The following is a 13,179-nucleotide window of genomic DNA, read 5'->3' as shown; positions in this document are numbered from 1 at the left end:
TTAAAACTATATGTAATAAAAAAGACAACTTTCGAGTTCGATGCATTTCCCTAAAAAACTCTGGTTTAGTGAACATCATACGTGCGTTTAGGTGCGTTGTCACTTCTGTTCCAATGTTGAGCGAGTGGTTGGTTAACTATAACTCTATATTGTACGAATCATTCGTCAAATTGAATTCTCATAATTGACAATCAGCACTGCTGTCATTAGGGAATTGTGATGAAGTACCTATGAAACAACATTTGTATCTAGTTTATCGTACACGACGATCACTTAGACGCTTGATGAACTTTTATAGTGCAGGGATACAGGCGACCCCCTCAATCTGGTAATGGCAAAGGAAAAGTTTTTTCCCAGTGATGGATGAACTCGAAAGTGGTCTTTTAAGGGTAAGGTGAGTATAAAAGGTGAAATAAAGGTCGTTATAGATCTATATCTACTGACCTGGTCTACCTTTACCTGAACTGTTACTACTCAGTCTTCTCTGTCTTCCACTGCCTTCTTCTCCACTATATTGACGAGGTCGATATCCAGGACTAGTATTACTACAACAAACACTTGTATGAACTATCTAACTATTTAGTATAGAATTAATATCATTATATGAATCATTTTCAGAACAGAGAAGTTGCTTATGTATAAAACAACTGCAAAGTGTTGCTGTGAGGATGAAATTTTGTAAGTGTTCAAATTTTTAGAGTAATTCTGTGCATATTTTTAAGTGTCATATAACTTCTTTTTTTCTGACAGTGTACATGTCCCTTTTTATTGTGTAGTAGTAGAAGATCAGTAACTCTTCTTGTGTAGGAATGACTGACAAAGTTGACCATTTCTATATGTTAAAAATACACTTCTAGCAGATACCTTGTAAAGAAATTTTAAGAAAATAATAATTATTGAATGATTTTATACATCAAAGAACCTTTAGTGAGCAAGTTCATATAAACCATTAACAACCCCCCCCCCCCCCCCCCCCCCTTTTAAAGGGACAAAGCGTATAGTGACCTGATGGCATAGCATTTTTCTGTTTACTAAAAGGTACAATTCATTGTTTCTGCAATGAATTTAGACAGAAGTATTGTCTTAGCCAAGTGAATTCAATCTATAGGCATTTTTCTTTTATTTACAGTGACCATACACCAAAGTAAGGTTGCAGTGGCATTTGTATCATGAAAACACTTTTCTGTCTATCAAAAGAAACTCTGACCTTGAGCTTGGACATACATGGGGTAATCGTTATCAGTAATTGTAATTAGCTGTAATCGATTACATTTTGAAGTGTAATCCTATGTAATCAGTAATCATGCTGTTTCTGATTACAAGTAATGCTAATGTAATCGATTACATTGCAAAAAACAGGGGATTACATTTGAAATAAGGTGTAATGGTAATGTAATCTATTACATTTTATTAGCAAAGTAATTGTAATTAAATCGATTATATTTTAAAGTAATCGACCCTATCCCTGACCTTGAACAAAAAGAACTCAAAATCAATAGCAATATTCCTTCATAATATATAACCATATATCCAAGTATAGTTGCAATTGCATATGTAGTATTGGAATCTAAAAACCACTTTTTATCTAATTTATGTGACTATGACTTTGACCTTTGATGTATTGACCTCAAAATCAATGATGATGTTCCTTTCATTATATGTTACCATATCTTTGTTCTAAGCTTACTTAGTGTTTTCTTTTTCTTCATCAGCTTTTCTTCTACTCTCATCATCTCTTCCCCTACGTAACCTTTCCTCAATTTCTCTCTCTTTGGCTGCTGTATCTACGGGTTTAGCATCACCAAATATATTTGCTGATGGTTTCCTTGCTGGAGGTTTATCTGTCGTTGGGGCAGCTCTCTCCTTCTCTTTCTCTTTAGCTACTATATCAACAGGTTTAGCATCACCAAATATATTTGCTGAAGGTTTCCTTGCTGGAGGTTTATCTGTCGTTGGGGCATCTTCTGGTGCTTTAGTACGAGGTTTTAAATTCAATCGAGGCCTTTCTGCTGGTGTTTCTGAAAATACAATGTAACATTGGAATTTGCTTTCAAAAAAATCTTCTAGTACTTTATTCTCACAATTAAACTGGACAAAGTTGATGTAGGACTTTCTTTGGGATATAATTGTATCTTTGAGACACGAATGATGCCACTGCAGATGCTCCAGGGAGCAGCTTTATGCGACCGCAGAGTTCGAACCCTGAACATTGGGGCAAGTATGGACACAACATTCAAGCTTGATACACCTCTGAATTTGGATTGTGATTAGATATTTGACACAACACAGGTTCTGACACATAATGAACGTGGTCTAAAAACTTAAACTTCAATTTGATAACTAGGCCCAAACATAAAAAATCTAAATACATGTTTAGAATAAGCATATATCAAAGAACCCCATATATATACAATTTTTGTTGAAATCAAACAAAGTTTAATTTTGGACCCCAATTTGGACCAACTTGAAAACTGGGCCTATAATCAAAAATCTAAATACATGGTTAGATTCAGCATATCAAAGAACCCCAAGGATTCAATTTTTGTTGATATCAAACAAAGTTTAATTTTAAACCACAATTTTGACCAACTTGAAAACTGGGCCCATAATAAACAAGAGGCTCTCAAGAGCCTGAATCGCTCACCTTAATTTTTTTGGTTAAATCTCTCATCAATGATTATTTTGGCTTTTTAATTTATTTAAATGATCTTTGAATCGTCCTATTTTCTTCAAAAGCAAAAAAAAAATCATTTTCTCCTATGTTTTATTTTAGCCATAGGAGCTATGTTTCTTGACATACAAGGAAATAAAATATAAAATTTATACTAGATACTCTGAAACTCATTTAGCCTAAGTTTGGCTGAAATTGATACAGCAGTTTCAAAGGAGAAGATTTTTTTACAGTAAGTCAACATGATGAACAAATTGTGAAAAAAGTCTTTAAAGGGCAATAACTCCTTAAGGGATCAATTGACAATTTTGGTCAAATTGACTTATTTGTAGATCTTATTTTGCTTAACATTTTTGCTATAAACAGTTTATCTGTATCTATAATAATAGTCAAGATAATAACCAAAAACTGCAAAATTTCTTTAAAATCATCAATTCAGGGGCATTATACCTGAAAAACCAGTAACCCAATTCAGCTGAAAATTTCAGGACAGGTAGACCTTGACCTAATAAATACTTTAACTTCTTTGTCTTATTTGCTCTAAATGCTGGAGTTTTTGAGATATAAGCCAAACACTGCATTTTACCCTGTGTTCTATTTTTAGCCATGACGGCCATGTTTTTTGACGAAATAGAAAATAAAACACAAACTTTATTTTATACACCCTACTGATCATTCAGTTGAAGTTTGGTTGAATTTGGTTGAGTTGTTTTAGAGGAGAAGATTTTTTAAAGTTAGCAAATATGAAGAACAAATTGTGAAAAATTGTCATTAAAGGACAATAACCCCTTAAGGGGTCAATTGACAATTTTGGTCGTATAAATTTATTTGTAGATCTTACTTTACTGATCATTTTTGCTGTTTACAGTTTATCTTTATCTATAATAATATTCAAGATAATGACCAAAAACTGCAAAATTTCCTTAAAATTACCAATAAAGTGGCAGCAACCCAACAATGGGTTGTTTAATTCATCTGAAAATTTCAGGGCTGATAGATCTTGACCTAATGAACATATTTACCCCCATGTCAGATTTGCTCTAAATGCTTTCGTTTTTGAGATATAAGCCAAAAACTGCATTTGACCCCTATGTTCTATTTTTAGCAATGGTGACCATGTTTGTTGATAGATCAAAACTTCTGATACAATTTATAAACTAGATACCCTAAGGAACATTCAGTTAAAGTTTGGAAGTATTTCCCCTAGTAGTTTCAGAGGAGAAGATTCTTGAAATAGTTTACGACGATAGACAACGGACAACGACGGACGCCAAGTGATGGCATAAGCTCACTTGGCCCTACGGGCCAGGTGAGCTAAAAATCTAAGTACATGTTTAGATTCAGCATATCAAAGAACCCCAAGGATTCAATTTTTGTTGAAATCAAACAAAATTTAATTTTGGACCACAATTTGGACCAACTTGAAAACTGGGCCCATTATCAAAAAAATCCCAGTACATGTTTACAATCAGCATATCGAAGAACCCCCAGAATTCAATTTTTGTTAAAATCGAACTTAGTTTAATATTGGACCACGATTTTGACCTTAATGTAGACCAATTTGAAAACAGGACCAAAAATTAAAAATCTACATACAAAGTTAGATTCGGCATATCAAAGAATTATTCAATTTTTGAGGAAATCAAACAAAGTTCAATTTTGGACACTTTGGGCCCCTTATTCTTAAACTGTTGGGACCAAAAATCCCAAAATCAATCCCAACCTTCCTTTTATGACCATAAACCTTGTTTGAATTTCATAGATTTCTATTTACTTATACTGAAGTTAGAGTGCAAAAACCAAGAAAAATGCTTATTTGGGCCCCTTTTTGGCCCCAAATTCCTAAACTGTTGGAACCTCAACTCCCAAAATCAATCCCAACCTTTCTTTTGTGTTCTTAAACCTTGTGTTTAAATTTCATTGATTTCTATTTACTTATACTAAAGTTATAGTGTGAAAACCAAGACAATGCTTATTTGGGCCCTTTTGGCCCCTAATTCCTAAACTGTTGGGACCAAAACTCCGAAAATCAATCACAACCTTTCTTTTGTGGTCATAAACCTTGTGTTCAAATTTCATAGATTTCTTTTTACTTTTACTAAAGTTATAGTGCGAAAAGACGATGACAACGCCAACGTGATACCAATATACGACCAAAACATTTTCAATTTTTGCGATCGTATAAAAAGTTGAGCATGGGAGCACATAGGTCTATGGTTCACTGTAGGAGTTATCAGGATCATGTAACATTGCTTTCAGAAAAAATTCTTGAATCTTATTCCCATACTCCCAAACTCAATCCCAGCTGTTATATGGAACATTGTGGTACAATGTCAGAGATATCCATACACTTACACACAAGTTTTTGTCTGGAAACTATAAAAATGCATTTTTTGCTCCTTTTTAGCCCCTAATTCCAAAACAGTCGGGACCATTACCCCAAAATCAATCTAGTTAGGTTTTGAAGGTTCTGGTGAATGTTCATTATTACAGCCATATGGAGAGATCCCAAGCTGGTGTTTTTCGAAATTCACAACACTGAGCTAAATATTTCTTTTGGGGTTGAAGCAAGGCTTCCAAAACGGTCATATATTCAGGTCATTTGTACAATGTCCGTTATAAGTCCGGCTGGGCAAAGCATGAAACGGTCATATACTTTTTAGTTTTCAAGACTTTTTCGGTCATTTTAACATAATTCACGATCTTTTTGACACAAACTTTTGCTTTAAAAGCCCCACATTTCCGGTCATAAAAGTGACATGATGATTAACTACTATCAAAACAACCCCTACTTCAATACTTTCTAATTTTAATCAAGGCTAATTAGTTGTTGGACAGCTGAAAACTACCTGTTCAGGTGACCGGTAAACTATAATTTTCAGTACCGGACATCAGAGATCATCGTATTTAAATTAATCGGTCTATTCACAATTATTTTCGTACATTTCAGCGGTTTGTATCTATTTGATTAAGTCCAAAAGATTAAGTTATAATAAATACATTTATAAACATGGTTTGATGAAACATTTAAAAAAAAAAATCGTCAGAACTACGTTGCCTGAACCTGAGACTACTATAACACATAGTAATCTCAGCATGAACAAGTACACGTGTGCCCATGTGCACAGGTGGGAAATTTAGGGAAATTTAATTATGCATCCTACATTTCTTCAAAAATGCTAAAATTATCATTGATACCTGTATCTAACGTTCATTTCAAGTATTTTGTTGAAGAAATAACGTGGAAAGAGCTTCTTCACTCAGTCTTTCTTTGTAATCGTACATGGATTTTACGTATCCGATTTTGGTCCATGTTTTACCATTGACAAGTCAACATCCGGTTTGGGAAAATGTGGTGACTTTAAAAACTAAATAAAGTTGTAATTTTGCAAAAAATAAAGAGCTTAAGGCAGTTATGAGCACGCTGATGTGTACACTTTGAATGATGCACTGCCAATTTTAACAGTTTACTTCATAACATCGAATGCATATCAAAGTAATGTTTAATATTTTTTTTTTTTATTTAGACTAAATTATGTCAATCATCGGGATGGCCATCTGATTACCATAATTGCCTTTTGTGACGTAGTCTTACATGTAGATATTAAAATTGGGATCATTAATAAAATGTCCGGCTGGCTCAAAAAAAATTTGGAAGCCTTGGGTTGAATGGTATTTCATTAACATTCATCTTACTTAAAATATAGGAATTACCTCTGGTTGGACTCTGTCTTTCTGGTCTGAAAAGAAAGAAAGATAAAAGGTTAACCTATATCTATAAAAATATAAAAAGTTCATAAAAAATGTCAGATAAATGATGCATAAAAAGTAATTGAATTGCCAAGGTTTAAAAAAAAACCAGACAGTTAGCTGCATAACTCATTTTAAGGAATTGGAATATTGCAGGAACCAAAATTGTGTCTCACAAGATGGCAAATTCAGTTAGTTTTCTCATTTGAATTGTTTTACGTTTGTCATTTTAAGGCCTTATGTAGCTTACTATGCAGTTTGGGCCTTGCTCATTGTTGAAGGCTGTACAGTGACCCATAGTTGTTAATTTCAGTGTCATTTGGTCTCTGGTAAAGATAGTCTCATTGGCAATCATACTAAATCTCTTTTATAAAGCTTAATTTTTATATATATCCAATATATGTATATTGTGGGAAAATATGAAAAAAAATTGTACCATATTAGAAACAAGACAAAAAAACGTGGCTCACTGAGTTTTTCTCCTAATTCCCAGCAATAAACTCTAGTTGTTAAATCCAAATCATTGTCTCTAATTTGTAAAGAAACTGACATAGTTCAAACGCTGACCTCAAAGAGAACCCCAAAATGAACTGTTATGGAAAAAGAAACACCTCATTACCACTTGCTCAGCATAGAATCAAGGGTAACAGGAGACTTTAATTTTCCAGTACAATTAAAGTAAACAATTATTTGTGATAACTGTTCTTTGTACATTAATTGGCTTATTGCAGGAAAAATCAACATATACCAGTATGAATTGCAAATGACCAGAAAAATCAGACTAATGACTAGATTACATTCAAATGACTACTTGTTGATAACAAATTTTATAAAAAATCCTCATAAGTGTGAGGGTGTACAGAGTAGATTCACTCTTCACTTCCATACCCATATTTAATTCACAACTTTGAGTTATATGTGTATATCTTTTAAAGTCTAATCCATACCTGCTTCCCTGTCTATTGTCACGATTATAACTGCTACCAAATGGTCTCCGTCCACCATCTTTAATAAAATAAATAAAAAATATACAAATGAACATATTTAAACACAAATTTACATGATTTTTTTTATCACTCAGCATATTTAAAGTTGAACTATATAGTGTCAACTAAAATAACTCTACAAGTTATTACTGTCAATCTGCTATTAAACACAAATGAAGTAATTCTGTTCTATAGTCCCCGAGAAAAGATAAACAAAAATATTTGTTGAGGAAAGAAGAGACTAACAAGGTGATTGCAATATCTGCCCCTTCTAGTGTTGGGGTACAATTATATAACCACAATCATAGTAGGATTTAAGTTTTTTAGTTAATAGGGCCAAATAAGCCCCAAAAATGTTATATACACCAGTGTTCATGTTGGTGGACTTTGTTGAATCTATTATCAAAGGTATTGATTTCTTGGTTTCTGGTTGGATTTTTCTGATTGATTATGGTCTTAAAAAAGTTAAATATTTGAAAACATTAAAAAAAAATCGATTGTTTTTTAACACTTATGTATTAACATTCTTAACATCACCTTTACAATGACTATTTGACAAAAAATATGGACTTAACAGGAATGCAAAGTGATTTCATATTTAAGACCAGATGAGCTAAAAATGTAATACATCTGCTAAAATAAAATATGTAGAATTAATATCAATGAAAAGAAAAGTGAATAAATTGCCTTTACCATCAGCCCCTGGTGGACCTCTGTCGTCATATCCTCCTCTTGGAGGGCCTCGGTCTTCAAATCTATTAAAGTCTCTACCTCCTCTATCATTATATCCTTGTCGCCTGTCATCATATCTATCTCTCGGTGGACCTCTGTCATCATACCTATCCCTTCCAAATCCCCCTCCTCTTGAAGGCCCTCTATCATCGAAACCCCTTGACGGTCCTCTATCATCGAAACCCCTTGACGGTCCTCTATCATCAAAACCCCTTGACGATCCTCTATCATCAAAACCTCTTGAAGGTCCTCTATCATCAAAACCTCTTGATGGTCCTCTATCATCAAAACCCCTCGACGGTCCTCTATCATCAAAACCTCTTGAAGGGCCCCTATCATCAAAACCTCCTCTTTGAGGGCCTCTGTCAAAATCTGAAAAAACAAAAACACATTTAAAAAATATTTCATAACAAGAATGTGTCCCAAGTACACAGATGCCCCATCATTTTCTGTGTGCACTAGACTGAAAATGGGATAACATTTCTAATTTGGCATTATCATAGGGAACATGTTTACTAAGTTTCAAGTTGATTGGACTTCAACTTCTTCAAAAACTACCTCGACCAAAAACTTTAACCAAAACTTTAGCCTGCAGCAGGACAGACGAACGGATGGACGCACAGACCAGAAAACATAATGCCCATAAATGGGACATAAAAAGTTTAAATATACTAGTGGTTTAGGTTTGCACAAAATAATTTTTTTTCCACCCCAAATCAGACAATTTCAAACTGATGTAATTTCTTCCATCCAAGTTTAATTTTGTAAATGAGGTACCAAACGAAAGAAGAAAAAATTAAACTTTCAAATGGTCTTTTAATTGCATATTCATTATTATGTAATTACTTGCTAGTCTGTGATGTCCACACTTGAATGAAATTAGTTTCTTTGTTATTCATAGCATCCTAAAATATTTGATAGGTTCTTGTATAACACAGTTTGACCTTCAAAATGGTGACTCAGATTAACTTCTATAAGTTAGTCTAAGTACATACTTTTACATAGTGAAACTGCGAATGGCTCATTAAATCAGTTATGGTTCCTTAGATTGTACAACCCTATTTGGACAACTATGGTTCCTTAGACCATACAATCCTACTTGGATCACTATGGTAATTCTAGGGCTAATAAATGAAGCACAGTTCTGACCTCTTGGAAAGAGCGTGTTAAATAGATCAAAACCAGTCAGGTTCGCAATGTACCAACAAAATTCTGGACAGTCAATTTGCAAATGTATATAGTAGGACAGAGATTGTAGCTTTAAGTATAACTCTAGCATCTATAAATAGAGTATCACTGTGGTTAAGAGTCTTACATAATAACTCTATAGTTAATATTCAAATATATGTTTTTACATTTATCTAATGTTTTCTAGATTAGATATAAAGAGAGCCATTTTGTACTGAGTCTACCAATTATTTTTAAGAAAACATATTGTTTATTTTTCCAAAACTAGCTGAAGTTGATATACATTGTACCTGATCAGCATTATTTTATTCTAATGAATGTTTTTTTTTCTATAGTCGGGTTGTTGTCTCTTTGACACTTTCCCAATTTCCATTCTCAATTTTTGTTCATATATTAATATTTTTAAAATCTACTAGTTTGGAAAATTAGAACTTACCATCAAAACTTTTAGGAGGTGCCCTCCAATTGCCTTCTGCTCTATCAGGATCACCAGTAGTTTGTCTATCATAACCACCACTTTTTTTGTTCTCTGTTAAATTAATAAAAACATTCATTCATCTTTGACCATACAGCTACAGTATTGATACACTGTCAAACATTAAGTACAATTTACCTCAATGTATTGACACTTATTTTGTTGAACAATTGTTTACTATTAGAACTGTATGTGTTTTGCTCTCCAACACTAATTGAAAACATAACTAACTTGCATCATGAATATGAATACCATTGAGTAATGTTAAGTATAGACATTACAGCTGATTGCATTGAGTGTCTAGGCAAAGATAACATCTTTGGTTAGCTTGCTTGCTAGCTGAATTGTGAAGTCCATTTTAGGTTAGGTAAACTACCCTCCTATAAGTGTTGACTAGTCTGACAGATAACCAATCTATCTGTCTGTAGGACTAGTCTACTTCAAAAGGAGAATACCTTACTTATAATGATTTCAAGGCTGTAAGCTTTTCGATCATATATAGATGCTGAGTGAGAAAGGTGTATAAGTTCTCCAGATTTGTTTATGTGCTTGTTCAAAAGTGTCATTCTACTGAGATACAAACTCAAAGACTAGGAGCTGACCAGTAAGTATCTCTTCTTAAACCATAATCAATAATCTTTTCTGATAAACAAAATCTATCTTACCATTTTGTTGGTGTTGATCTGCTAAATCTACTCGGACTTTCCTTCCCATCATATTCTGAAAAGAAAAGGTAACAAATGTAAATAAAACTTGAGCAAAATTTCTTAACGGGAAAATACATGATTTTTTACCAAAATATCATCTTTTCAGCACTTCTTTTAATTTTTAAGAAACTTTGACCTGGGAAAATTTCCACAAAAGGATTAAGGATTTACCATTCCTAATATGTGACAATATGTTTAACTTTGGATCCAATCCAACATTTATCCAACACAGGGTTCTAAATTATTAAGCTGTAAAACACCATTCCTTCACTAATTTTCATCAATTTTTAGAAAATTTGACTTTGACCTTCAACATGACCTCAAAATCAATTTGGATCTTCTTTTTATACTTTCAAGTTGCAAAGGGATATAAAGAATAAGTTTAATAAGTGAAACTGTGAGCTACTGCTCACTGATGATACCCCCGCTGCAAGTGGATAATATTAATAGTGTAAAAATATGCAAGTGTTCGGTAAACAGGAAGTTGTCAAGTGATGAATCTGAAAACCCATCACAGGGTATAGCTGACTTATATAAATCCTGAAACCAAATTTCAGAAATCCTCGTATTGTAGTTCCTGAGAAAAATGTGACGAAAATTTTCAACTTGGCTATCATGTTTAAAATCATACAAGTGTTCCGTAAACAGGAAGTCGATGAATGATGAATCTGAAAACGCATCACACGGTATGGCTGACATATATAAATGTTGATACCAAATTACAGAAAGGGTGGATGTGTAGTTCCTGAGAAAAATGTGACGAAAGTTTCATGGGACGGACTGCCTGATGGACAGACTGACAGACAGAGGTAAAACAGTATACTACCCCCCCTTTTTTGAAAGCGGGGGTATAATAAATCATCCAAAAGCAAAGATGACAAGCCAACCAAAGTGCTTGTTAGCACTCAAGGATAAAGATTGTTTTAATTCATCTGTGGGAAGTAACATTAAATATTGCATTGTATAAAGTATTTGTTGTAATTGATTCAATTACAAATCTGGACATAATTTATATTTTTTGGACAGATAACAGATTCATGCATTTTGCAAGAGTTATTTAATTTTCTGGTCAAGCGCAATATCATTTCCTGTCTTGATTATCTGAGCATAATTTACACTGATATATTTCTACAAATGTTCATGGATAGGATGCACAGAATGTAAAAATCAATGCACAATATGTTGTGTATCAAAAAGGTAGTGATAAGCCTTGGAAGACTTAGATATCAAGTCAGTGTCATAGGGTTTTGATTTCATTTCATGCAATCTTTACCCAAAACTGTATAAGAGATACCAATGCTACTTTATAGCACAGAGTAAAATAAAGGATATATAGTTACTTTATGTCTTCTAATAACTGATCCAGTAAATCAGTTTATGTTTTATGTCAATACCTCTTCATTCATGTTGAGGGCATCCAATAGATTTTGTCTGTCAGCAAATTCCACATAACCAAATCCTCTAAGTCTGCCTCTGTCTTCTGGCAATCTCACATTTAAAACCTGTAATAAACAAAAACTTACCAGTAACCAATGAACTGTGAAAATTATGTCAATTTCAGATGAAACCAGCCAAACTGACATGTACACCTTGCAATCATTCCATAAACCACATAAAGTTGACCTTCTCCTTAGAGTATTTGAGAAATAGACCTATTCATGTTACCTTCACCTTCATCTCTGATGAGGTTGAAGTCAGATGGAAAATCTTGAAACTTATCTAAATTACATGTAAAAGTTTCAAAGACCCCAAAATCTTAAATATTATTAACCTATTCCTTAATACATGTATAATGAGAGAAATTTACATCGAAGAATTTTTTTATCTCTTGATCTATAAGTTAACAAATAAATTGAAGTTCCATAATCTAAGTAAATGATGATGAATGTATCCATGAGACACAGATTATGCCCCACTTGCATAAAACATTATATAAGGAGCATAACTCAAGTAAAGTAAAGAGATGCATCACAATTTTGTCCTTAATCTGAGTTTCATGGTTTATAAATCATCATGTATAATTTTTTGGTTGAAGCGAACTTGAAGTGAAGAGAGGAAACGAAAAATCAGCAATTTTCCTTAGTAAAGGGACATAACTTGAGAACAGTAAAAGTGACAGCATTCAAATTCAAACTTGATCTGTGTTTATATTTGTAAAAAGTATTTTGTATACGATTCATTACATTTGGTTGATACATATACTAAAGTTAAGAGAACAGAAAGAAAAAAAAAGTTTTCCATTTGTAAAGGGTCATAACTCTAGAAAGTGACGCCAACCGAACTCAAACTTGAAATGAGTTTGTAGTTATAAGCACTCTCAAAGTTTCCTAACTTTTGCTTCAGTCAAACTAGGGTTACAGAATTGAAATGTAAAATTCAGCCAATTTTCCATTTCTAAATAGATTAACTCTAGAAGGATAAAGTGATGCCACAAAACTTCAAACTTGATTTGTTTTTTGTGGTCATAAGCATAATGCAAAAACTAAAGTAAGAGAACTGAAACCAATTTCTGGACGCATGGATGGACAATCAGACAAGGGTAAAGTTTATTTGCTACGGTGTGGGCATAGAAATTAGTTTATAAACTATGTTGAAAGAATTAAAATACAATAACATATATGACATCAGCCATTTAACAAATATCAGATTTCAATACTGTGTATCAATACT

The 13,179-nt window shown here is 33.1% G+C and overlaps 1 protein-coding gene across 2 annotated transcripts in view; it reads right to left on the bottom strand.

Moving 5' to 3' along the window:
* The window catches only part of LOC134708054 (eukaryotic translation initiation factor 4B-like), a 35,081-nt gene that overhangs the window by 17,161 nt on the left and 4,741 nt on the right, over positions 1-13,179 (bottom strand). Inside the window, exons 4-11 of one of the 2 annotated variants that reach the window (XM_063568330.1) lie at positions 11,904-12,011; positions 10,468-10,522; positions 9,764-9,856; positions 8,101-8,511; positions 7,369-7,426; positions 6,386-6,411; positions 1,688-2,018; positions 445-545 (exon numbers count right to left, since the gene is read on the bottom strand). In XM_063568330.1, coding sequence (XP_063424400.1) covers positions 445-545; positions 1,688-2,018; positions 6,386-6,411; positions 7,369-7,426; positions 8,101-8,511; positions 9,764-9,856; positions 10,468-10,522; positions 11,904-12,011 — 1,183 coding nt within the window. The remainder of the gene's footprint in view (positions 1-444; positions 546-1,687; positions 2,019-6,385; positions 6,412-7,368; positions 7,427-8,100; positions 8,512-9,763; positions 9,857-10,467; positions 10,523-11,903; positions 12,012-13,179) is intronic. The other variant, XM_063568331.1, reaches the window with a different exon arrangement.

This window comes from Mytilus trossulus, chromosome 2 (genome assembly GCF_036588685.1).
Source record: "Mytilus trossulus isolate FHL-02 chromosome 2, PNRI_Mtr1.1.1.hap1, whole genome shotgun sequence".
Taxonomy (NCBI): Eukaryota; Metazoa; Mollusca; class Bivalvia; order Mytilida; family Mytilidae; genus Mytilus; species Mytilus trossulus.
The sequence above is the reverse complement of the archived record's forward strand: the minus strand, read 5'-3'. Positions and strand labels throughout refer to the sequence as shown.